The 27,148-nt window shown below is 38.6% G+C and overlaps 1 protein-coding gene, 2 long non-coding RNA genes and 1 pseudogene across 4 annotated transcripts; 2 read left to right on the top strand and 2 right to left on the bottom strand.

The window, feature by feature from the left end:
• Nucleotides 1-1,950: 1,950 nt before the first annotated feature.
• Nucleotides 1,951-3,798, bottom strand: LOC148970971 (uncharacterized). The gene is made up of 2 exons (XR_016147377.1): nt 2,794-3,798; nt 1,951-2,344 (listed from the first exon to the last, which is right to left on the bottom strand). It is a non-coding gene; the product is annotated as an uncharacterized LOC148970971 (long non-coding RNA).
• A 3,237-nt stretch (nt 3,799-7,035) lies between these two features.
• LOC120464762 (uncharacterized) lies at nt 7,036-17,466 on the bottom strand (annotated as a pseudogene). Its single transcript, XR_016147404.1, has 3 exons — nt 17,247-17,466; nt 9,285-9,781; nt 7,036-8,890 (listed from the first exon to the last, which is right to left on the bottom strand). The product of XR_016147404.1 is annotated as an uncharacterized LOC120464762 (transcript).
• On the top strand, nt 13,516-16,097 carry LOC120462802 (uncharacterized). The gene is made up of 3 exons (XR_016147311.1): nt 13,516-13,780; nt 14,842-14,954; nt 15,130-16,097. It is a non-coding gene; the product is annotated as an uncharacterized LOC120462802 (long non-coding RNA).
• Nucleotides 17,467-23,058: 5,592 nt separating the features above from the next.
• On the top strand, nt 23,059-25,942 carry LOC120464691 (uncharacterized). Its single transcript, XM_039654180.2, has 5 exons — nt 23,059-23,580; nt 23,659-24,027; nt 25,172-25,285; nt 25,368-25,420; nt 25,532-25,942. Exons 1-5 carry the CDS (start codon nt 23,550-23,552, stop codon nt 25,637-25,639), a joined length of 675 nt encoding a protein of 224 aa, XP_039510114.2. The 5' UTR covers nt 23,059-23,549; the 3' UTR covers nt 25,640-25,942.
• The last annotated feature ends 1,206 nt before the right edge of the window (nt 25,943-27,148 follow it).

Here is a 27,148-nt window from a genome sequence, read left to right as displayed (position 1 = left end):
AAAAAAGGTAGTTCTACTTGCATTTTTCTGTAGCTGTTGAATTTCCAGCTCCAACTTCCTCATCTTTAGTTTTTTATACTCGATGTCGATATCAGTTGCTTCCATTTATTTAAGGCAGTATCGTTTATACTCTTCTTTTATGTTTTCTGGGTTATGTAGCAACATTTAAGTTATTTCATTACTCTTGTCACATTGTTTTAATTTCTTAATACTCTAGAACAGAACTCTAGGACAGTGTCAGCATCCTGAAAACACATTATGATCATTTTATCACACAAGTACACTTTTTAATATTCAATACAGTATAGCATGGATGGAGTACCCCCTCCTTGAACATACAGACAGTCTCCTCATCCTCCTCAACTGATGGGCCTTCTCAAACTCAGTTAAACTCATTAGCTTACATAACTGATTTAAAAGGTCTCATACTCACAGGCAACATGATGTCTGGTGGATCCATAAAGCATACAGAATCTTGATAGAACATGGTTTTTTTTTTTTTTTTTTTTTTTTTTTTACCAAAATGCACCATTACAATAGCACAAGTACCACATGACATCACTGCTATGATGTACTTAGGCCTACAATGTAAAATACACACACACACACACCTTTTATATACTCACTCCTTATACTACGTGACATCATTTTAGATGATGCCCCCCCCCCCCCCCCCCCTTCTTTTTGGTCGCTTCAATAAAGAAAATAATTAAAAAAACAAACAAAACAAAAAACCCTGAATAGTTGTAACTTCAAGCTGGCATTGATTACATATAACATAAGATTTACTTACCATTCAGACTATATTTTTATATTTTATTTTCACCTGCTGCCAGGTTCTTTTTCCTTCACTTAAGTTGCTGCTGCGTGAAAGCAATTAACGTTAGCCTACTGTTATTCACACACAAATTTTGCAATGTATTGTGACACACATTAAATGTTGAAGTATCTTAAATAGTTTACACCGCTACTTACGCATTGAGACGATCAGCAATTTCCTGCCAAACTTTCTCTCTTGCTTTCTTTATTGCCGCTGTATTGACTTTTTTGGTGATGACATCTTTAAATTCTTCATTATATGTTTCCGTGAACATCGCTGCTCTATCTTTTCCTTTTGTTGCCATGGTAGCCCACAGTAAATCGATTGACCCATGCTCGACTTTTCAGGACTTTTAGAGAATGGCGTGCACGCGCAATTATCTAGACTATTTAAATCTGACTCAAATTAGTAAGATGATCCTCAACTTACTGTTATGGAACCAATTTAAGCGCGGATGTTTAACCCTTTAGAAGGCCTGCAAAATTCTGCAAAATTTGCCCGAAACGCCTAAAAAAGACCTATCCAAATTAAATTGCATGCTGTTCTTGAACCATTTGGAGTATATGCATGCTTTTGCTCTCTTTTGAAAGGTGACACTCAGAGGTTTGTTCCTAAACAGTCAAAATCACTGTAAGTCCTACTGGTCTTGAGTAATATAACTTTGAACACAATGAAAAATGACAAAAAAATTCCGCCTACATTTTTTTTGTGTAAACAGATGCCTGCAGATAACTACAGCTGGGAGCTATTAGCTGGAAAACACAACTGGATCACAGCATGAAGCCTTACCAAACAGAGTTTAAAATTTGATGATAATATCTAAGAAAATGAGTGTTTTACACATGTTTATCCAAGTGTATATCTAGGCGCTTCCCAAAAAAAGCCACTTGGAGACTCCAAATGACCCTTTGTGAACATAGACACATAAAATGCTGCTATTCTTGAATGCTTTACTCTACGGTCATAATTTTGGGCTCTAATGAAAGGTTACACTTAGGGCTATCATATTCCTTTGCCAGATTCACTGTAAATATTGATGACACATAGTAACTGAAGCATAAACACATTATAGTGTTTTTTTTCAATTCTTGAAACCAAACTTTCTACAAATAAAGAGACAAAACAAGTGCTATGGTACTAAAACACTTTAATATTAGAACTCAAACTACACACACACACACACACATATATATATACATATATATATATATATATATATATATATATATATATATATATATATATATATATACACACACATATATATATACACACACACACAAAAAAGTGTGACGACCTGCAGTGCTGTGTCCAGTGATATGCACAGGCTTGGAAAAAAAAAAAGAAGCCAGTTCTCCTCTGCATCTCACCCTCCCCGTCCACTTGTTGTTTAGCTGTCAGAACCTCTCTGGAAAGATAAATGATGGGGCTCCTCTCCTGATAAGGTGCTGTCATTCTGTTCCAGTATGTTGTTTTTTTCTGACTGGCTCCCAGAATTCACTCAATTAATTTTCAGATGATGGTCTGTGATATATAAAAAAGGGAAATAAGTTAATTTACAAAACATTTACATTATATGTGTGTGAATACAAAAATAAACAGAAACACATGCACACAAAGAACCAGGATTATGCAGTTCATGAGCGCACACGCACATCATGAGCAATAACATAAACACGAGCGCACACAACATAAATTAGCAGATAAATGTAAACAAACACACAAGACATGTATGTTTTGTGTGTTTAGCTATTTCAACTCACAAAAAGGCCACATAAACAGTGCCTATAACGTTACGAGCGCACACCAGAGAAACTATAGCAGGTAGCTAATGCTACACGCAAAACACAAACACACACACACGGCAAAAGCTGACGCCTCAACTGAGGCATGTGTTTGTTTTAGTACACCTAAACCAAACACATGTCTCAGTATATAGAGTCAAATATGGTGAGTAATATAATAAAACTTACTTTTCGTGACGTGAGTACCGTGGCCACCATCCAAGATCCTCTGCTAGTGCTAACCAGACAACAACATCGATTGCTCTCTTGCTCACAAATGTCCTCCCACTCACCACGGTCACGGAGAATACACTGTTCAATCACTTCTTCGAGTAATAAGTGCGTCTTTCTAATTATCTTTGCCATTTCACATCTGTTACCTCCTTTCACTCACCAACGCGTTCAATGTTGTGTTTACGCACAAGCGCGAAGAGGACCACTTTCGCTTTACGCACGAAATATAACGTAATCGGACGATTCCACCCACTAAAGCTGCATTTCAGTCTTTTCAGAAATTCATTGGCTATCAGAAAATAGCGTCATTTCATTCTCTATTGCAACTGGATAGATAAACTGTCACTCAAAGAGAGGTAGGTACAGATTTCACCAGGCGCGCTCGTTGGTTGTTGGAACCTCTGAAGACACCCCTAACACTCGCCGATTGGCTAAAATGACCTGTCAATCAATAGTTCAGGGGTCAGCGGCCATTTTGACATACTTTTTTCTCCAATGTTTACGTTTCAACTGAAGTTAGACGGATCAATAGTGATAGTGCGTCGAAGTTGTGATAGCGCTGTCGGCTAACGCGAAATGCTACTATTTACATTCCATGGATGTTTATTCATATATACAATTGTTTTGGACTAAAAACTTCTTCAAATTGGATTGTATGGACGCTTTTCAGTGAAACCAAACCATTTTTGTTGGAATGTAAGGGATCAGTGGACTACTTGGTGAGTTTCTTCCAGTTTGTGTTGGTTTGTTTTGGCTGTTGGTGGTCTGACAAAGAGACAGATTGTGCCCGCTGTGTTGATTGTATCTTAAAATGGTTTACGTCGTTCGAATCACGAGTTTCTCAGCTTTCCAAAGATATGTATTGTGTTTACTTTTGTGTTTGTGGAGCTTTGTTTTTCACAAAGTTAAACCTATAAACCACCCTGTGGGTCGTATACGGGACGTCGGAACACTAAACGGTTAACTCCCCAGATAGCAAACTGACATTGAATCAACGTGGAAACGACGTCTCTCATGACATTGAAACAACGTTGATTTTGCTCATCGAATTAACATTGAACCAACGTCAGACGCGGCATTCTTCAAAGCTAAATGAAAATCGAAAATTGGTTTGCTTTCATAACGTTGAAACAACGCGTTGATTTTCCGTTAGTTTTGAAAGAATGACGCGTCTGACGTTGGTTCAACGTTAATTCGATGAGCAAAACAATGTCAGATCAACGTTGTTTCGATGTCATGTTTCTACGTTGATTCAATGTCAGTTTGCTATCTGGGTCGGCTCATTCAAGTCAGGTTTTGGACTTTAATCCCCGCTTTTCTAAGCGGCTTTTATGAAACAGCCCCCGGGACTACATGAAAAGACTGTTTACTGTTATAGAAAACAGATTTGTGAGCTTTAGTGGAACTATTGTGCGAGAATAAACACGAAACGCACGTGATCGTTGTCATGCGTTGAATCCGACGAATCGTGGAACAGCTGTGACATCATCAGAGCTCGTGCAGCCGCTCTTGAGAAGCTGCGCTGGCTGAGTCCTCCGGCTACTCTCGTATCGCTCTCGCGGTACTTTGATGGCATACATCACAGTCACGTGGAGTCAGCGCTGCATCAAGTCGGACAAAATTTCTAACCGGCATGCACTGTTTCAAGTCAGCCGCCGATCGGTCTGCGCAGAGCTGCATGAAGTCGAACAAGCCTTTAATCTCTCTAAAGGGATAGTTCACTTTGAAATTAATTTTTGATATGTTTTAGCTTACCTCAAGGGGATCCAAGATGTAGGTGTCTTAATTTGTTTCCACAGCATTTTCAATTTTGACATTTTTCAGTCAAAGCGTCGTTGTCTCAGTCATACACTGGAGGTTAAGGGGGTCCACCAAAAAGCATGCACAGAGAAGTCAAAATTAAACATGATTTAATTACATGAAGCCCCAATAGTTCCATAACAGACGTGGGCTGTCATGCTCTTCAATGGACAGACAGCAGTGATTGCATTATTAAACAATATAAAATAAAAAGCACACCAAAGTACTTTTTAAGCTTTTATTGCATTTGATTAATGTCAGTGTTGCATTTGGAGAGGCAGGGGGACAACTTAGATGTTTTTTAGGCTATATTTTTGGAGGAAAAAGCTTGTGTTCATGTTCGAATGGTAGTTGCACTGGCTTTAACTTAACTTTTCCATGTCATTCATCTGATGATGGATGTCTCAAAAATGGCAAGGATTGTAAGTGGTTAAGATGTCACTTTACATCTGAAGTCAAATATATATATAATGAATGTTATATTTTATGGCAATAGTTTTTTTTCATTGCCATTACAGTGAAATAACTGAACACAAATATACAAGCCTGTTAAAATTATAATTCATTTAAACCACTACATCTGAAGTCAAATATAATGTTTTTTATATATATATATATATATATATATGAAGAGTTCAGATGCAAAAGCCTCTAAATGCCATTTGAAATTTTCTTCTTTAATGAGGATTTTTATCAAACTTGTATATTATGTTCAGTAATTTCACTTAAATAACAATCATTGCCATTTAAGTGAAATTACTGAACTTAAATATACAAGTTTGATAAAAATCATCATTAAAGAAGAAAATTTCAAATGGCATTTAGAGGCTTTTGCATCTGAACTCTTCATATACACACACACACACACACACATTTGACTTCAGATTTAAAGTGACATCTTAAATTTTCGTCAAGAATTAGTTTTTATAAAGCTTTTATATTATCATATATAAGTATATATATATATATATATATACACACACACCCACACACAGACATATTCAAATACATCATGCATAAGAAATGGGATCTAATACATTTATATTTATAAATAAGCAAACACAGGAAACAAGTGTCTTGTTGATTCAAATTGTATTTTATATTAAAACTATATAAATGTTTACAGATTGTGAGCCCTAAAACCTACTGCCACGTGAATGCTGCTGTGCCAATCCTTCGGCCAGGGTGGAGGAGCGGAACGGGGTGTAGGTCAGCTCCGTCTTCAAAGTACAGCCGGAGAATTGGCACAGCAGCCTCCCGACTTTCACGGCAGTCCATCCAGTCCCTGATTGCTGTAGTGAAAGCAGATTGCGACCATGGGTGGGAAAAGGACGTCGAGGTGCTGGTGTTCCTTTACTGGCTGGCCCATGCAGCATCATACCGGGTAGTGTCACTCGTCTTTGACATCCCGTAGTCTGCTGTGCACGACATTATGCACAGAATGAGCAAGGCAGTCATCGGCACTTTGAGACAGGTTATCGCTTTCCTTAGTGCAGATGACCAGGAGGCAGTGGGAGCAGGTTTTACCCAGCTGGCAGGGTCTCCAGCTGTCAGTGTAGTAGCTGGTGCTATAGATGGCTGTTACATCCGCATCAAACCACTAGCAAGTGACGTCCAGTGCTACTTCAACCAGAAAGCTGTTTAATTCCCCACCAGGGGAAGTTCCTCGACATTTTTGTTGGTTATCCTGGGTCGGTGCACGATGCCCGGGTGCTGAAGAACAGCCCTGTGTGCACTGGCCGCCTGTTTCCATCTGCAGGATAGAGGGGTTTCACGACGCATCATCAAACCGGAAGTCGGCCATTTTGGAGGCACTCCGCATCACAACAAAGCATAGGCACTGGGCTATATCTCGAACGTCGTCAAGGAAAATGGTTAATTATTGCCGTGTTTCAGGTTGTACCAATAGGAAAAACCGAAAAAAACATTTGGACCAAGAGCTAACTGGAAAGTCACAGTTAGCTCCTGTTGACTTAGAAACCACAAGGAAAATTGCCCACGTCAGGATTCATGTTGAGCGTGTGATTGGTTGTGTGCGCCAGAAATATACTATTTTGGGGGGAATATTGCCAATTGATTTATTGATGTACAAAGATAGTGATGGGTATTGTACCATAGATAAGATTGGACTTGTCTGTTGTGCTCTGGTGAACTTGTGTCCATCAGTAGGCTAGTTGATTTTGACTAAATTATATTTTTATATGCACTTTGCCAATAAAAAATATAAATGAATGAATCCATGTCTGGACTTGTCTATTTTAAGCCTAAAATGATCTACAGTATAAATGATTGTTAATTTACAGTCATTAAGTCATTGTTATTGTTTTGTTGTGGATGACAACACACAGCATATCACGATCATCAGAACACAGATTTATTAAAGAAAAAACACTTTTATCAGGACACTTATAAACTTTACACTACTATAAATTATACAGTGTAATATAGTGCAATACACTAACTGTAAACACAATTTTGTATGTAACTTGAGTATAACTTTTTTTGTCAGAATACCTTTACAAAAATATCACCAACTAAAAAACAAATGGCAAAAATATTTAAAGAACTTATCACAATTACAGAAAAGGTGCACAATTCTCAATGAATTAAATATAATTTAACCTACATTCAAACAAAGTGCATGAAGTGCAAAACTTCACAGTAGATAACTAAAAAAGTTTTATTTTTTGTTTTATTACTTTGGAGGTTTCTTTCCTTTTTTTGGCAGAGACTTGGTTAGCTTTTGGCACTGTGGGCAATACCTTTTTCCCCTTTGGCGCAATCTTAACATTAATGCACGAGTAGTGAAACCACTTAATATGACTTTGTGCATTATCACATAGAACCATCTTTCCAAACTCAACCTGGCCACACAAACACCAGGTTTTTTCTTGGTCACTGGCACTTGCAGCACAATCAGAGTCATGTGATTCAGCTGGAGCAAATATTCCAGGTTGTGAGGACACAGTGGCCATTGTAGATGAAAGCCTTGTGTAAAACTTGCCAACTAACTCTGGCATTATGGCCGTGTCAAAAATGTTCTTGCTTTTCTGGCATATCATACACCAGAACTCTTCATCAAATAAAATTTGCTCAACATGCAAATCCTTTTCTGTCCAAACAACAAAATAGGCAGATTCAAGTTTGCACACCCCAAGTTGAGTTTGCACCTGGTAGAAATACTGGTGGTTTCGGTTAAGTGTCAGTTTCCCTTCACTGTCCTTCTCCAAGTAAGATAGATTCTCTAACTTGGCACTTTTCGCACAGAATGGACATTTCACTTCAATTACACTGACACCACAACAATCACAAGAAACAAAGCCATCGGGAGAAGCACCCAAGAATGGCACACTTGGATTTATGAAGAAACCTGTCTCATGTACTTTTACATTTTCATGAGATTTCTTATGTACATCTATAAACATGTCACGTGCCAATTTCTCATGATTACATCCCCAGGTAGTGGCTTTTGATGTGAATTTGTATGACTCAGGATAGCACACACTTTTGATGAAGCTTTGTGATGGTTGTTTTGGATCAGTGCAACATGCAGTTTTCATTTTAGATGCTGTAATTCGACCAGCACGAAATCGAAACCACAGTTTAGAGGAAGCTTGATCCCTTGTAGCAGCCTCAACTGCCTTTGCTTGCTCCTCTGATACCGAAATGTCAACATCTTTGCACATGGACAATAGATCACTGTAGTCCATGTGAACTGCTTCATCCTTTCGCAATTCAGTTAACACAGGAGGGAAGTTTTCTCCAATCACTTTGGGGACAAAACTGTCAGAGTAAGGTTCAATCAGGGACAAAATAGCAGACTTTGATCCAGTTGCACTAAGAGCACTGAATAAAGATGACAGATCATCCCTGGTTGGGGGTTGTGCTGTATCATTAGAAAAATCACTAGCACTTTGTTCCTCAAGTGACTGTCCACGAGCAGCATAATTCATCTGGCCAACTATTTTACTTTAGATCTCTTTTTTACAGTGAAGTCAATCTTCTGGCATTCTCTGTATTCCACCTTTGGCAGTGCAGTAGGCAACAGCCAATATGCTTTTTCTTGCGTCACTGTTTTTGAGTCCCTCAACTTCACTGATTCTTCAATGAGAAACAATAATGCAGCAACATGTGTGCATGTCTCTCCGAGGCCAGCCATACATGTGCAGTGGGCTCCAAGTATACGACCAGACTTCTCAGCGATTATCCAGGGTTCGAGGGGTGTTTCTCGGATTGATTGAGAATGGAGTACCTTAATAAAAGACAAGAAAATCAAATATAAGACTCTAAGAATAACAAAATAGTTATAAATAATAACAGGTAGATCTGCATCACTGATTCACAATTGACGCCCCCAGGCGTCTTTAACTGAAGGGTAAGCATAAGCTTGATGGCTTCAGCCTATTCTTTTTCGGTCTAATAGTGTGTTTTTTGGGGGTGTCAGATTGTACATGTGCATTATATATGAAAGAATAAAATACTATAAAACTAACTCAGACAGTGTACAGTGTAAATAGCAAACTGGGGATATTTTAAATGAAAAAAAAAAGAAAAAAGATTGAGAGCCACTTGGCTATACTTTGAGTATCGCAATGATATCATACAGGTAAGATAAGGTTTATTAAAAACGTTATTGCATTACTTACTTTGGCCTTCACAACACAACGGTCGTTGATAACTTGGTACTGCGTCTCATCCACACACCATCTGGTTATAGGCCTCCAAACCTTTGTAGGATTTAAGGTCTTCTGCTGTGTATGGACTCGGCGAGAAAACCAGGTAGTTGACTATATCAGGATATGCAACTGAAGGAAGAATCACCGAGTTGTCATGGATCCAAGAAGAGGGAGCTAACTCATAGGGATCTGCACCGCCAATAAATCGTAATTTCTCGAAATATCGCGCCTTTTCTTGTGGCCCAAGTCCTTCCCTATATGCCTTTGCATCTTGGACACGTTTTGATGAGCTTTTCTGTTGTTTAGACATGGCTATAATTCACTTAAAGTATCAAAAGCGCACAATACTCAATTGTGCTCCATTCAGTTGTTTACACCGAGTACCTCCAAAATGGCGCATCCGGGTTACCGCCCAGAACGTGACGTCGGTGAAACATCCTTGGAGATGGTGGGTATCCTTGCCTCGTCTTGTACACATGCGTTGAAAAAAACACAACATATTGAATCATTTTAGTGATGCCCTACAAATGAGATTGCTATTATCAAAGTCCCTTGCTTTAGATCTTTTTAGAAACTTGTGAAAGTTACCTTACTGAAGCTGCTAAAGTTAATTGTCTTTCCCCGTGGTGACACCATAATAAAAATGTTTGGTAACACTTTAAAATAATGGTCGGTATTTAACAAGTAGCTATGCAGGAAGTAATAGGTAGTACTGCATTAACACCTAACTTAATACTATTAACTAATATGGAAGCAATATTAACTAAGCAGTAAAGGTAATTTAGTACAAAGGTAGTTCCTTGGTAGGTATTTGATTGTTACTAAAGAAATATATCCTCATTGAGAACTACTTGTGAACTAAGAAATAATAACCAATTAATTACTAATCACAAAAGTAACATGTCTAAAAAGTGAACAATTGTGGGGGTTTTATACTCTTAACATGGTCATAACATTTCAGAAGCATGTGCCTCAAATGGGTTCTTTGTGGAAACCAGTTTATAGTTTATATATCCCCCCAAATACATTAGCTAGGTTGAGATTGTGACCACTACTCTTGCCAGGATGGACGCATGTTCTCTGTTTATTTAAAACTTAAACATAAAATAATCCTAATAAAGACAGTTTTTAAAAATAAAATAATTAGGAAGTGATGCTGACACTCTCATGATTGGATTAGTTCACTATTATGAGCTCTATTGAATGTCAGTCACATATATCTCAGACTCCAAAGACCTATAACTTTATGTTCCAGTAGCTGCCTTAGGAGGACTTCTCTTTAGGACATGAATATAAACATTGATGTTCACTTGTCAAAAACAATTAGCATATTTAATGAAGAAATTGGCTGCATTTATGTTACGATAAGCGCAAAACCACATCTACCAGATTACAGTGTTTGTTAGAATAGTGCCTCACAGAACCTGTACAGTATGTGTCAAATATAAAATTAAATAACTTGTATCATTTGTGAAAAACATGTTAACTCCTCAATAACTACTTAAGCGTTACCTTGTCATCCCGCAGGAACTACTAGTGATGTGGCCCATTATTTTAAAGTGAAAAACATGTTAACTCTTAACTAACTACAAGCGTTACCTTGTAAACATGACAAGCGTTACCTTGAAAAACATGTTAACTCCTAACTAACTACAAGCGTTACCTTGTAAACATGACAAGGTAACGTTTGTAGTTAGTTAGGAGTTAACATGTTTTTCACTTTAAAATAATGGGCCACATCACTAGTAGTTCCTGCGGGATGACAAGGTAACGCTTAAGTAGTTATTGAGGAGTTAACATTTTTTTCACAAATAATACAAATTATTTAATTTTATATTTGAAACATACTGTACAGGTTCTGTGAGGCACTAATATTCTAACAAACTGTAAAACTGTTCATTAAATATGCTAATTGTTTTTGACAAGTGAACATCAATGTTTATATTCATGTCCTAAAGAGAAGTCCTCCTAAGGCAGCTACTGTAACAAAGTTATAGGTCTTTGGAGTCTGAGATATATGTGACTGACATTCAATAGAGCTCATAATAGTGAACTAATCCAATCATGAGAGTGTCAGCATCACTTCATAATTATTTTATTTTTAAAAACTGTCTTTATTAGGATTATTTTATGTTTAAGTTTTAAATAAACAGAGAACATGCGTCCATCCTGGCAAGAGTAGTGGTCACAATCTCAACCTAGCTAATGTATTTGGGGGGATATATAAACTATAAACTGGTTTCAACAAAGAACCCATTTGAGGCACATGCTTCTGAAATGTTATGATCCATGTTAAGAGTATAAAACCCCCACAATTGTTCACTTTTTAGACATGTTACTTTTGTGATTAGTAATTAATTGGTTATTAATTCTTAGTTCACAAGTAGTTCTCAATGAGGATATATTTCTTTAGTAACGATCAAATACCTACCAAGGAACTACCTTTGTACTAAATTACCTATTACTTACTGCTTAGTTAATATTGCTTCCATATTAGTTAATAGTATTAAGTTAGGTGTTAATGCAGTACTACCTATTACTTCCTGCATAGCTACTTGTTAACTACCGACCATTATTTTAAAGTGTTACCAAATGTTTTAATACTTTTCCTTTTGGTAGTTGTCACGGGTGACAAAATCGCTCAGTAAACGGAACCTTCTTGAGAGTCCCGAGTTTCCTAGGGGAACGTATTGGGTGCAACACTACCCAGGTGAAAAAGACGTTGTATTAAATGTATTAAAAATATATTTGAAATACAAATAGTGTGTTTATAATACATTTGTATTTACAACATGCTTATTTAAAGTGTACTAAAAATTTATTTTATTGCATTTTAGTATATTTCTAAAAAGTATACTAGAAGTACATTGGTATTAAATATATATTTAATTACACTTTTAAGAAATATACTATAGAAAAGCATACTTTTAATGTATTTATAAAAAGTATATTAGTAATATATTGGTAATAAATGTATGCTTTATTATATTTTTAATAAATATGCTAATGATAATTATACTTTAAATGTATTTCTAAAAAGTATATTAGAACTACATTGGTAATAAATATATGTTTAAATACACTTTTAAGAAATACACTATAGAAAAGCATACTTTTAATGTATTTCTAAAAAAGTATATTATTAGTACATTGGTAATAAATGTATTCTTAATTATATTTTTAATAAATATGCTAATGACAATCATGCTTTAAATATGTTTCTAAAAAGTGTACTAGAAGTACATTGGTATTTAATTACATTTTTAAGAAATATGCTATAAATACAAACATATTTTAATTGTATTTAAAAATGTTTTACTAGAAACGCAATGCAAATAAATATACACTTAATTACACTTTTAGAAATATGCTAAAAACAAACATAGTTTTAGTGAAATTTAAGTGTATTTACAGAAAGCATACTTGTTACTAAATTAAAGTATTTTTTGTGTTTACTTTGTGTGTATAGCGATTTGTAACCTTATAACTTATTTAACCTTGTATAGGACTAGAGCAATATATTTTTAAAATTTATGTTATACTGTAGCATGTGCTTCAGCCCTGCTTTAAAAAAATATTGTGAAAAACAAATGAGACATATATATATATATATATATATATATATATATATAAATATATATATATATATATATATAAAGTTTAAAAATTACAAGTAATGCACTTCTATACTTCTGCATTAATTAATCAAATAGTCTTTTCCACAAAACAAGTGAATACCAGTACTTGCACACATCAACATAAAAGATCAGGTACATACTAGAAAAACTAAATAAATTTGTTAAAGCTTGACTCTTACATTTGTTTAGCCAAAATGAATAAAAAAACCTGTTTATAAAGCATGTTATGTTTATATTAACAGAGTTGTTTCTTTTTTTTGTGGCCGTTAGTTAGTTAGTATTTCCAGTTGCATTCATTTGGACCAATCAGAGCTAATCTTTTCAAAACAAGCTTGCCGGTGTTGTGCCGAATTTCGACCCCCGCCAAATTATTACCCCCCTAGTATTGGTAGGTTTAGGATTAGTTGTGGGGGAGGGGTTAAGATTAGGGGCGGGGTTGGGATTAGGCAATCAGGTACTGACTTCAACGAGGGGGGTAATAATTTGGCAGGGGGTCGAAATTAGGCACAACACCGGCAATTGTCCAATCACACACTGCCATTTGAATTTACATGTTGGGCGGGGCGCGGACAACGGATACTGACTGTCTGTGGTATTCCATTATAGCTTCGGATATTTCAACAGAAATCATGTATTTTCCAAATTTTGCTTTGTTATTTCACTGACTCGGACCTAGTGAATGTGGATAGCACCGATCTAATATTAAGAGCAGATTACCAGGTCGTCAGCTCCCGCGAACAATTTAGCAGTGAAGAGGACAACGCAGAGGTACGCCGCCACGACATGGACAGAGCAAGATACTGCCAGAAAAGATCTTACTTCTTGGTGGTAAGTTTATTAGTTTAAGTGATTCGTATAATTGGCTTTATTCTCACTTTGGGTTTAGTTTAAAATATTTTCAGAAGTTGATGACGATGTTCTGTGGATTACTGGCGTTTCTGTTGATTTGACACTAAAGCGAGTTAACGTTTATCCATTGACGTCTATCAACTTAATGTTATAGATCTAACGTTAGACAGTGAAAACAACTATAGAAACATTGCACACTGTGTTTGCAGAAAAAAAGGTTATTAATGGTGATTACACAACAGGCTTGATTGTCCCTAAGTAACTTCTTGTGTTTTAAATATAATAATATATTTTAAACTCTAAAAAAACTTACACATTTGTGATATTTAATTCATAGTAAAATCTAATTAATTATTAGTAGGCTGTCAGTTTTCATGTCAATTCGATAAATAAATTAAGTTGTAATCACCAACTATAAGCTTTCACAAAACCAATTATTAAATATCTTGCACTGAGAAATAAAATGATGTTAAATAATGAAATGAGAGATTTTATATTTAATATTTAGCCTAGCCAAGGAATTTGCACATTGCAAAGACATTTTTTTATTAAACCTAACCGTGAGTAGATGAGGTCAAGTCGAGTAAGTAGTAGTTGATCCTCTTGATTTGTAATTTTTGTTGGTGAAAAACAACAAAAAAAGGCAATAGTGTGTCATGTAGCAGCTAAGTAGCTAAGTGACCTATTATATATTAACACGTATTTGAAAAATGAATATGTATTTTGCCTGATTATGCATTGAATTATGCAATCACATAATCGTGTTTTTCTCGAGGGACTGATTTATATGATTTTATGTGTGGTATTCAGCTTTTTTACATTTAATCAAGTCGTTATCAGCTGTCACCAACTTGTAACTTTCAATAGAATGTTCTGTCTTTATTAATAATGAATAATTAATAATAGCGTGGAAGTTACAGTAATGGTTCATTAAATATGTTTCACCATTTAAACAAAAGACAAATTATATATGAAGAACACAAACTAGTGTTTGTTCTGCCCTAACTTTGTATAACATGCAACTTGATTTTTTTTTGTAGAGCTTCCAGAGATACTATCATCTCTCAAAGAGGCCCTGGAGTCCATGAAACGAGGTTCATTCAGCTCAAGCCCAAGATCATCTGAGCTGTGCCTTCCTGAAACCTCAGAAATGGTTAGAAAATTCTTTATGATAAAGAAAAATCCTATTTGTTATAATAATTATATCTGACTTTTTGTGCATTAAGTGTTCTGAATTAAGTAACAAAGTGACAGCTTTTTATTAGAATTATAAATGAACAAGTTTATACTAATGCTTGTTTTTTTTATTCTTTCCTGATTTCCCTCAGTGGTTCTGATGTCCCCAAAAGAGTCTATGGCAGACTGAAAAAGTCACGAACTTCTCTTTTTACTCAAGATTTGGCCACTTTACTTTTTGCTATTGTATTTCACTTTGTTTGACTTAAAGGATTAGTTCACTTTAAAAAAAAAAAAAACCTTTTGCTGATAGCTTACTCACCCCCATGCCAAGATATCCATGTCATTCTTTCTTCAGTTGAAAAGAAATTAAGGTTTTTGATGAAAACATTCCAGGATTTTCTCCATATAATGGACTTCATTGGGGACCAAACGGTTCAAGGTCCAAAAGACAGTTTCTGTGCAAACTGTTCAAAGGGCTTTAAACGATTCCAGACGATGAATAAGGGTCTTATCAAGCGAAACGATCGGTCATTTAAAAAAAAAAAAAAAAACAAGTTTAAGTTTTATAAGCTCAAATGGTCGCCTTGCTCTGTTCTGTTATGCATGTTCATGACTCTCCTATTTGAACTCGTTCATCAAAATTAACAAATCTTTTTCCGAGTCATTAGGTTCATTCAATGAACAAAATGAATGAATTGACTCGAAAAAAGATTTGTCAGGGCTGCCAACTCTCAAGCATTCAGGACAAGACTCTCGCAATTGAGCCAATTCTCATGCTTTCACAACAAATTGACTGTTAGCCATTGGACCCTGAACCGTTTGGTTCCCAGTGAAGTCCATTATATGGAGAAAATCCTGGAATGTTTTCATCAAAAACCTTAATTTCTTTTCGACTGAAGAAAGAAAGACATGGACATCTTGGAAGACATGGGGGTGAGTAAATTATCACCAAAAGTTTTTTCAAAAGTGAACTACTCCTTTCAGTTAGTTTATTTATTTATTTATTTTTGTTCTGTTTAATACCTCTGCAAATCAATGCATTTTATGTTAATGTATTTTGTTTAGTTTCCATAATGCTTTACTGATGTAGTGCATTAAAGTTTATCTTTCAAAGAGTGTTTGTGTGTTTTGTAGAAATATTTTTTTACTGGGTTTTGTTGAATTCAAATGTTTAAATGTATTTTTAATACATTAAAATATATAATTTTTATATTAAATGGTTTTTGGAAAAATATATTTTTAATATGTTAATAGTGGGTCCTATAGTGTTCTACTAATACATTATTAATAAGCTGAAATTATATTTAAAATATACTTAGAACGCATTAATGTGAAGCTAAAAATATACTAATGCTGTATTTCTAAAGTCTATTTAAAGTGTATTTAAATACACTTTAAATAAGTGCTATTATATTACATTAAATGTACTTAAAATGGTTCCATTTTAGCACAATTTAGTATAATAAAATATATTACTATTACCTTAAAATTGAACTTAAATACATATTAAAGTACACTTAATATACTTGAAGTTGTTTCAATTTAGCACATTTAATACATATTTAATACGGTATACTTAAAATACATTAAGTATATCAAAATAAGTACAATTTAAATATATTTCCTTTTCACCTGGGTACACTACGGTTCCAGAGGTGTTATGACACTTGTTCAGCAGCGCATCAAAAAGCTGCATTCAAACACTTAACGCCCTACGACCTGCGCCACTGAGGTTGTTCTGTAACGGGTGTCGTTTTGTTTTAAATACAGGCATTTAGTGAAAATATATGCTCCGTTATAAAAAATGTAAAAAAAAATAAAAAAAATTGTTTTCTTCCCTTAGCTTGGGCCATGGCGAACTTCCAATAAATACATTTTATCAGACCGGGCCGGCCCTCGCGGCCTCGTAACACTACCGGCCCACCGGGAAAACTCCCGACTCTCCCGATTGCCACTCCGCTACTGCAGACTGGGGAGGAACAAGAGAAAGGGAGAGACGCCCGGTGAAGAGCAAGGGGGGCGCTCGGCGCACGCTGGACGGTGCGTGTGGGGAAAGGGGAGTTTTGAAGTGCTCGTGCTGGATACAAGCTTTCTCTGGAAAATCGCTGTGGTGTGGAGATCGCCCATTTGAGTTCTTTTTATGAACTACTTTCGCTTGAAGAGGATACAGTGAATGTGGATCTGACTGTTGGAGGAGCTATGTGTTTCAGAGTATGTGTTTCAAAGCTAGTGCAACAAACTGAGTGAGGCCTCTGATCAGCCCTACCGCTGGTGTGCGGAGTCTCGAAATCGCCGTCCGAGAGGCACGGTGGCGGTTGATCCACGTTCGACCGTGGCTGAAGGATATCTGGGGGAGAGTGGAGTCTATTCAACTCAACTGGCGCTCTTTGCTATAATGTTCAATAAAGATTGTTACTCCTTTGAAACTTATCTCTGTCTTCGTGGTCCTCTGTTGTGTGCCTGTGGTGTCGGCTCCTCACGGTGGTGACTCAGTTAGAGGGGGGGTGGTTGGTCATCCGAGCATTCCTCCCCTCGACCTGTGACATAGTGCTTTAAGCTCTATCATACTACTTTATGCCAAAGTTATGTGATTTTGTTTTAAGCTTTGTATTCTGCATCCATTTAAAAGTTAATACACAAAAATAAAGCAAATAAATGTTAAAGGTGTCTGAAGTGTGTGGCTATTTCTCTACAGTGCAGCATACAATATATTTTTCAGATATAACTGTAATTTGCTTGTAAAACATAATTTGTTAAATTATTGCATAACAGGGCCAAACATGAGCATGAATGACAGAATTCTCATTTTGGGGTGAACTATTAAAATAATTAAAAAAAAGAATGGTAACACTTTACTCGAAGGGGTGTGCATAAGACTGACATGACATCATTATTGTGAAGGAGGGTTTATGACAACTGTCATTAAGTGTCATTCGCTCAATTATTAATTTTTTAATGCAAAATTGCAAATATGACATTGTGAGTGAGACACACTTGGCACTGACAGGTTATGATGTAGGCCTATTGGTTTATGTCAAGTTGTCATGACAAAGACATCTCAAACTGTCATATTCGCATTAAAAATACCATAATTGAGCAAATAACACTTAGTGACAGCTGTTATACATGCATGATAAAACCACCTTAATATTAATGACATGCGTGATTATAAAGGTGTCATTATGTCATGGTTATGAATATGAATCCTACATATTCTTAATCTTATCATTTTGCCCCTCCAAAATCAACACAGGATATAACATGTGATGAACTATGATCAGTCTATTAAAGTAGGTAATGAGTAAATCATCCAAAAAAGGCGGTAAAATTCAAAATGGCCGACTTCCTGTTGAGTTTAGGGCATCGCTCCAAGAGACTTTTCAGAGAGTCTGGACATGGTAGATGTACGTGCCACAGAAAATTTCGTACATGTCGGTCAAACATGCGACGGGGGCTGCTTCGTTAAAGGTCACTTCCTGTTGCCAGCAGGTGGCGCTATTACTGTGGGTGAATGTCAGCATGTAGATTTGTTCAGGGCGGGACTCTTGTCAAATGTGTAAAATTTCGTGCAGATCTGGGCATTTACAGCCAAGTTACTACAACTTCCTGTTTCATGGCGAATCATCGACGCCACGGACACGCCCATCGACGAAAACGTGCAGATAGCACAACTTTACATCTTCAATGCCTTTAGAAGGTACAGCAGAAATTTGAAGTCGATCCGACTAAATCCCTAGGAGGAGCTCGTTAAAGTACGGAGTGTGTAAATCGTCCGAAAATGGGCGCCAAATACAAAATGGCCGACTTCCTGTTGAGTTTAGGGTATGGGTTCTTGAGGCTTTTTTGTGCATCTTAAAAATGATACACGTCCCCACCAAATATCGTGCTTGTAGGTTGAACGTGGACGAGGGGCTAATTTTTTGCAATTTTCTAGGTGGCGCTAGGGAGCCATTTTGCCACGCCCATCCGCGAAACCCACAAAATACTAAATTTTTCACCAGTCCTGACATGCGTGCCAAATTTGGTGAGTTTTTGAGCATGTTGCGGCCCCGAAAATGGCTTTGCAGAAAAAAGAAAAAAGAAAAAAAAAATAATAATAATCCTAACAGTTTCAATAGGGTCGGGCCCTTAAAAAAAATAACCCTAACAGTTTCAATAGGGTCCTCGCACTGTTAGTGCTCGGGCCCTAATAACCCTAACAGTTTCAATAGGGTCCTCGCACTGTTAGTGCTCGGGCCCTAATAACCCTAACAGTTTCAATAGGGTCCTCACACTGTTAGTGCTCGGGCCCTAATTAAAGCTGCAAGCAGCGATGGGCGGGCCCTCGCACCTGTAGCACGTCGGGGTGTGAGGCAGCCACGTTGCATATTCCGCATATGTAGGTCAAATGTGCGGCGGGGGCTGCTTCGTTAAAGGTAACTTCCTGTTGCCAGCAGGTGGCGCTATGACTGGGGACTAATTTCGGCATCTACATGTGTTCAGGGCGGGATTCTTGTCAAATGTGTAACATTTTGTGCAGATCTGGGCATTTGCAGCCAAGTTACTACAACTTCCTGTTTCATGGCGAATCTGCGACGCTACGGACACACCCATCGACGAAAACGCGCAGATAGCACAACTTTACATCATCAATGCCTTTAGAAGGCACAGCAGAAATTTGAAGTTGATTAAAAATGGTCATTTCCTGTTGCTAGAAGGTGGCGCTATGACTGTGGTCTAATTTTGGCATGTACATATGTTCAGGGCAGGACAGTTGTATAACGTATAAAATTTTGCGCAGGTCTGAGAATGTACACTGAAGTTACAACAACTTCCTGTTTCATGGCGAATCATCGACGCCATCGACACGCCCATCGACAAAAACGCGCAGATAGCACAACTTTACATCGTCAATGCCTTTAGAAGGCACAGCAGAAATGTGAAGTCAATCCGACTAAATCCCTTGTAGGAGTTAGTTAAAATACGTAATGAGTAAATCATCCAAAAATGGCGGTAAAATTATAAATGGCCGACTTCCTGTTGACTTTAGGGCATCGCTGTAAGAGACTTTTCTGTGCGTCTGGACATGGTAGATGCACCACATAAATTTCGTACATGTCGGTCAAACGTGGTGGGGGCTGCTTCGTTAAAGCATACTTCCTGTTGCCACTAGGTCGCGCTATGACTGTGGGTGAATGTGGGCATGTAGATTTGTTCAGGGCGGGACTCTTGTCAAATGTGTAAAATTTGGTGCAGAAATGGGCATTTACAGCCAAGTTACTACAACTTCCTGTTTCATGGCGAATTATCAACGCCACGGACACGCCCATTGACGAAAATGCGCAGATAGCACAACTTTACATCGTCAATGCCTTTAGAAGGCACAGCAGAAATGTGAAGTTGGTCCGACTAAATCCCTAGGAGGAGTTCGTTAAAGTACGTAATGAGTAAATCATCCAAAAATGGTGGTAAAAATAGAAATGGCTGACTTCCTGTTGAGTTTAGGGCATCGCTCCAAGAGACTTTTCTGTGCGTCTGGACATGGTAGATGTACCACAGAAATTGCGTACATGTCGGTCAAACGTGCGGCGGGGGCTGCTTCGTTAAAGGTCACTTCCTGTTGCCACTAGGTGGCACTATGACTGTGGGTGAATATCGGCATGTAGATTTGTTCAGGGAGGGACTCTTGTCAAATGTGTAAAATTTCGTGCAGATCTGGGCATTTACAGCCAAGTTACTACAACTTCCTGTTTCATGGCGAATCATCGAGGCCACGGACATGCCCATCGATGAAAACGGGCAGAGAGCACAACTTTACATCGTCAATGCCTTTAGAAGGCACAGCAGAAATTTGAAGTCGATCCGACTAAATCCCTATGAGGAGTTAGTTAAAGTACGTAATGAGTAAATCATCCAAAAATGGCGGTAAAATTAGAAATGGCTGACTTCCTGTTGAGTTTAAGGCATCACTCCAAGAGACTTTTCTGTGCGTCTGGCCATGGTAGATGTACCACAGAAATTTCGTACATTCCGGTCAAACATGCGGCGGGGGCTGCTTTGTTAAATGTCACTTCCTGTTGCCAGCAGGTGGCGCTATGACTTAGGGTGAATATCGGCATGTAGATTTGTTCAGAGCGGGACTCTTGTCAAATGTGTAAAATTTGGTGCAGATCTGGGCATTTACAGCCAAGTTACTACAACTCCCTCTTTCATGGCGAATCATCGACGCCACGGACACACCCATCGACGAAAACGTGCAGATAGCACAACTTTACATCGTCAATGCCTTTAGAAGGCACAGCAGAAATTTGTAGTCGATCCGACTAAATCCCTAGGAGTTTGTTAAAGTACGTAATGAGTAAATCATCCAAAAATGGCAGTAAAATTAGAAATGGCTGACTTCCTGTTGAGTTTAGGGTATGGGTTCCTGAGGCTTTTTTGTGCGTCTTGATATGATACACATCCCCACCAAATTTCGTGCTTGTAGGTTGAACGTGGACGAGGGGCTAATTTTTAGCAATTTTCTAGGTGGCTCTAGGCCATTTTGCCACGCCCATCCGCGAAACCCACAAAATACGAAATTTTTCAAAAATGGCGAAAATTTCCTGAAAATGGCGCTTACTTTGCAGAAAAAATAAAAAATAAAAAAAATAAATAAATAATCCTAACAGTTTCAATAGGGTCCTTGCACTGTTAGTGCTCGGGCCCTAAAAAAATAAAAAAATAATCCTAACAGTTTCAATAGGGTCCTCGCACTGTTAGTGCTCGGGCCCTAAATAACCCTAACAGTTTCAATAGGGTCCTCGCACTTTTAGTGCTCGGGCCCTAATAACCCTAACAGTTTCAATAGGGTCCTCGCACTGTTAGTGCTCGGGCCCTAAAAATAACCCTAACAGTTTCAATAGGGTCCTCGCACTGTTAGTGCTCGGGCCCTAATAACCCTAACAGTTTCAAAAGGGTCCTCGCACTGTTAGTGCCCGGGCCCTAAAAAGAAAAAAAATAACCCTAACAGTTTCAAGAGGGTCCTCGCACTGTTAATGCTCGGGCCCTAAAAAAGAAAAAAAAAAATAACCCTAACAGTTTCAAAAGGGTCCTCGCACTGTTAGTGCTCGGGCCCTAATTATTATGTTTCATTAATGCAAAGATTATTTTTGATTATCAAAGTTATGAAATGTTACTAGGCCTGTACTGTTTACTGTAAAGGGCTGTGCACTTTTGATTTTTCAAAGTGAAAAATCAAACGGCTCTAGTTTCATACGGCTAGGCCTGTTTCGTACAGCTAGGCCTGTTTTTTTACGGCTAGGCCTGTTTTGTACAGCTAGCCCTTTTTCATATGGCTCTAGGCCTGTTTCGTACGACTCTAGGCCTGCTTTGTATAGCTAGGCCTTTTTCATACGGCTCTGGACCTGTTTCATGCAGCTCTAAGCCTGTTTCGTACAGCTCTAGTTCTGTTTCGGACGTCTCTAGGCCTGTTTTGTACGGCTAGGCCTGTTTCGTACGGCTCTAGGCCTGTTTTGTCCGACTCTAGGCCTGTTTCGTACGGCTAGGCCTTTTTCGTATGGCTCTAGGCCTGTTTCGTATGGCTCTAGGCCTATTTCGCACGGCTAGGCCTGTATTGTACGGCTCTAGGCCTGTTTCGTACGGCTCTAGACCTATTTCGTACGGCTAGGCCTGTTTCGTACGGCTAGGCCTGTTTCGTGCAGCTCTAGGCCTGTTTTGTCCGACTCTAGGCCTGTTTCGTACGGCTAGGCCTTTTTCGTATGGCTCTAGGCCTGTTTCGTATGGCTCTAGGCCTGTTTCGCACGGCTAGGCCTGTTTCGTATGGCTCTAGGCCTGTTTCATACGGCTCTAGACCTGTTTCGTACGGCTAGGCCTGTTTCGTATGGCTCTAGGCCTGTTTCGTACGGCTAGGCCTGTTTCGTACGGTTCTAGACCTGTTTCATACGGCTAGGCCTGCTTTGTACGGCTTTAGGCCTGTTTCGGGCCACGGGTATAAATGAGACCCTGATCACTGTGAAGGCACGTTGTGTGAATGTTTTCTGCCGGCTGACGATGAGCACAGGAACTGGAGGAAGGGCGTGAAATGAAAAGCTCAGTTTCAGAATCCCACCTTCAGCGCTCCTGACATCAGACATGAAACCAAAACTTGCTCTGGTCTGCTCTCGCTCCTGTTCCTGCACAGATTCACAGATCATGGCTCATTCCTCAGGGAGAAGTTCCAGATATAAACACGAAAGCATGGGATGTTGGTGTGTGTGAGTGTGTCTGTTTGTGTCTGTGTGCGTGCATGCGTGTGTGTGTTTGTGTGTGTTTGTGTGTATGTGTGTGTTCACCAAACCTCTCCTCCTCATGCAGTCTGTGGACGGGGCTGTAGTTTCCTTTCCCTCTAAATCGAAACTTAAGTGTGTTGTTGAAACAAATTTTTCCCCTTCTCAGCAGCACCAGGCCTGTGTGTGTGTGTGTGTGTGTGTGTGTGTGTGTGTGTGCTCCCTTTGTGGCTTCTGAGGGTGAGCCTGGCCCATCTTGAACATGAGTGTTGAACATGAGTGTTCATAAGTGAGACCCTCAGAGTCAAACTCCATCTGACTGAATGATGATCTTCAGAGTGATTCTGTTTGTTGGTGAGTAAACTAGTTGCTTTATAATGACTGACACTTCTTGCTGGAGATCTGATGTGTGTTGTGTGTTGTTGACCCCAGGCCTCGCTGTGGTGTGTGTGGTGTGTGTTCCTGCGGTGAACATGAGTGTCCGGCTCCAGCAGAACGTCTCTCTGCCCTGTGACTCTCACAGTAACTCCAGCACTGTCCTGGCCTGGTTCCGGCTCGGCCCCGGGGAGAACATGGCTTTACTGCTGTCTGCAAGTAGAGGAGTCCTGAAGAGAGATGAGTTTATAGTCGAACACAACATGGAGCGAAGCCAGTTTGAGCTTCAGGCCCATGGGCGACTGGAGTCTGTGAGTCTGAGGATCTTCAGCGTCAGAGATGAGGATCTCGGCCTGTACTTCTGCTCTACTGGAACCAGTCTGAAGAACATGCACTTCGGGACCGCAGTAAGACTCACACTCACAGGTCAGTGAAGATCACACCGATACACGGTATCATTATAGACTATAATGCGTTAAGAGCTCGCTCAAGTACTGGAGCTAACCCATTTAGTGCTTAGTAAGTAATCAGCAATATTTAAAAAAATATACGATGTTTAATAGGTAGCCAATGCAGGGTTGACAGAACCGGGCTATATGGTCATACTTCCTGGTTCTGGTGAGAACTCGAGCGGCTGCGTTTTGGACTAGCTGAAGTTTGTTTATTAAGCGTGCAGGGCAACCACCCAGTAGAGCATTGAGCAACGAGATAGTTAAAAGTTTCTGTCACGATATCGAGTTCTTCTAAGCTATCCGGGTTGCTGAGATGATGAAACTAAAACAGGAAAATTATTGATAAAGCAATCTTTTGTGGCTGAAGTTATAGGTCTAACATATTTATAACACAGAGTCGGCTTTGCTGCTTTGGCTAAGTGAAGTTTGCATGAAAGACTAGATAGTGATCTGAGATGTCATCGCTCTGCTGAAGAATTTCAACGGCATCAACATCTATTCCATGTGATAATATTAGATCTAGAGTATGATTACGACAATGAGTGGGTCCTGACACATGTTGTCTAACTCCAATTGAGTTATAAAGTCTTTAAATGCCAATCTCAATGCATCTTTTTCATTATCTACATTAAAATCACCAACTATTAGGACTTTATCTGCAGCCGTTAATAACTCTGATAGAAAGTCAGCAGATATATAGATATATAAGTCTGCAGAAGTCTGTATGGTGCCCTGGTGGCCTTTATACAGTAGCCAGCACAACTCTCAAGCGGGATTCATCATTTACACTATGTATTTTTACATTAAGCACCAACACTTCAAAATAAGTGCTTTTGAAGAAAGGGATCTAATATTCAGCAACCCAAGCTTTATCATTTGTTCATCTGTATTTATCTGTTTTTTTATTTGTTGAACATCAAATTTTTACCCTTATATGGGTTTTGAAGTTTTTTGTTTTTTTTGGGGAACAGACAGTCTCTAAATGATTATATCTGTGTGTGTGTGTGTGTGTGTGCGCGCGCGCGCGCGCGCGGAGCAGCTCTTCTCCTTCATTAGTGTGTTCCAGTGAATCTGCTGTAGTTTCCACTGCTGTTGATCATGTGGTTTTGTCGTTACAGACGCCGCATCAGATGTGGGCTGTCCTGCGCTCTGGATCAGTGTGTGTGTGTGTGTGTTTGCTGCGTGTGTGTGCTGCGGTTTTTTCTGCACTTGTGTGCTCTGTTTCAGAAAAGGTGAGATAAACTTCATGAAACAAAACTTATTTGAAGGGGATTCCACCTAATACATGACTTTAGTCGAGTGCTTCTCTTTCAGACTGTTCTGTGGTCTTGTGCATCAGCTGTGTGAAGGAGAACTCGCATTTACAGGTGAGTTTGAGTTTGGGGCATTCTGGGATATAGTCTTGTGATGTTTGTCTGGGTAGCTTGTGCTCGACTGCTGTAAGAGTAAGATGAGCATTGATTGTTGTTGTTCTCCAGGCAGTTCCGGTCCAGTACTCCAGTCTACGGTTCATCCAGCGCTCCAGAACTCCGGCTCCGGCTCCTGTGGACGTGACGTACGCAACCATTGCTAAACACACACCCTGAGCAACAGCTTCACAACAACACACACCCTGAGTCACAGCTTCACAACAACACACACCCTGAGTCACAGCTTCACAACAACACACACACACCCTGAGTCACGGCTTCACAACAACACACACCTTGAGTTGATAAAGGATATTAAATTTAAACATGATAGCGAATTAAGTGAAAACAGGGATTTAGTTTCTGTTTAGGGTGGTTCATTAAGTATATTCTGTTTATATGTACGTATAAATCAATCATTTTGACAATGTTGTGCTTATCTAGAGACATTCATTAAAAAGAGTGTGTTGTTTTCATGAACTCTTCGGTGTGTGAGAAGTGTGGAGTAAATGACGTGCTGTTCGTCTGCCATTGTGAGTGTCTGCTCAGCCACACACACACACACACACACACACACACACACACACACACACACACACACACACACACACACACACACAGCAGAGAATCATTCAGGAGTGTAGCAGATTCTACAGGATTTGGTCCCATTTAATAAAGACTTGAGGAAAGTTATTATGCAAGAGTTTTAATGCTATTTAAATGAAATAGAGAAAAGGTTACAGAAGTTTACATTGATAGTAATGAAAATGTATTGCATGAAAGAAACTAGTTTGAAAGTTACTGTAAAGTTAAAATACTCAATCGAACAATGTTACGGCTGGCTCATATACCGCAACATAAACGAGGCAAACAACAAATGTTTTAACAATAAACCAATTTATTATTAACCAAGCAAAACAAATATTAAATAATCAAAAAAAAAAAGAAAACCGACGTCTAGGGGAGGGGGAAAAACACGCGCGTGGTTACTAAATAAACAATATCTGGCACTAAAAATAAATATGGGAAACCAACAATACTAAAGAAATAATGTGAGAGAGGAGTGAGAGGAGTGAGAGATGTGAGAGATGAGAGAGCTCTCACACCAAGTCACAGGTCTTTATACTAACCCCTATGAGGAGTTAATTAGGGATTGAATACACCTGTTGCCCAACTAACGTCTGCACTGTGTGGCAGAGCCAGTAGGGGTAAACAGGCAGGCGTAACACCTCCCCCACAAAATGTATTCCTCTCCGGAATGCAAAAGAGAAAAAAAAAACAACAACAAAAACAAATTCTCCATGATTGATCCCACTCCACTTGGCTCCTAACTCCTGCTTCCTGGGCCCTAGAAAACAGGATAGAAAGGGAAGGGAGAAAGGGGAAAAAAAAGAAAGAACAAAATACATCCTCATACTCGAGATAGGGCATCAGCGATGACATTTTCACTGCCCCGAATGTGTTTAATGTCAAGGGAAAATGGTTGCAAGAAGAGACTCCACCGCATTAACCTCTGATTACGATCCTTCATTCTGTGTAAAAACACCAAAGGATTATGGTCCGTATAAACGACGATTAGACTTGCAGATGATCCCTGATAGATTTCAAAATGTTGGATGGCCAAAACAAGAGCAAGCGTCTCCTTTTCCACAACAGAGTAAACTCGCTGATGGACATTGAATTTTT

This window comes from Pimephales promelas, chromosome 18 (genome assembly GCF_988280905.1).
Source record: "Pimephales promelas chromosome 18, fPimPro1.hap1.1, whole genome shotgun sequence".
NCBI lineage: Eukaryota > Metazoa > Chordata > Actinopteri > Cypriniformes > Leuciscidae > Pimephales > Pimephales promelas.
Note: the sequence above shows the minus strand (reverse complement) of the source record. Positions and strands in the feature narration are given on the sequence as shown.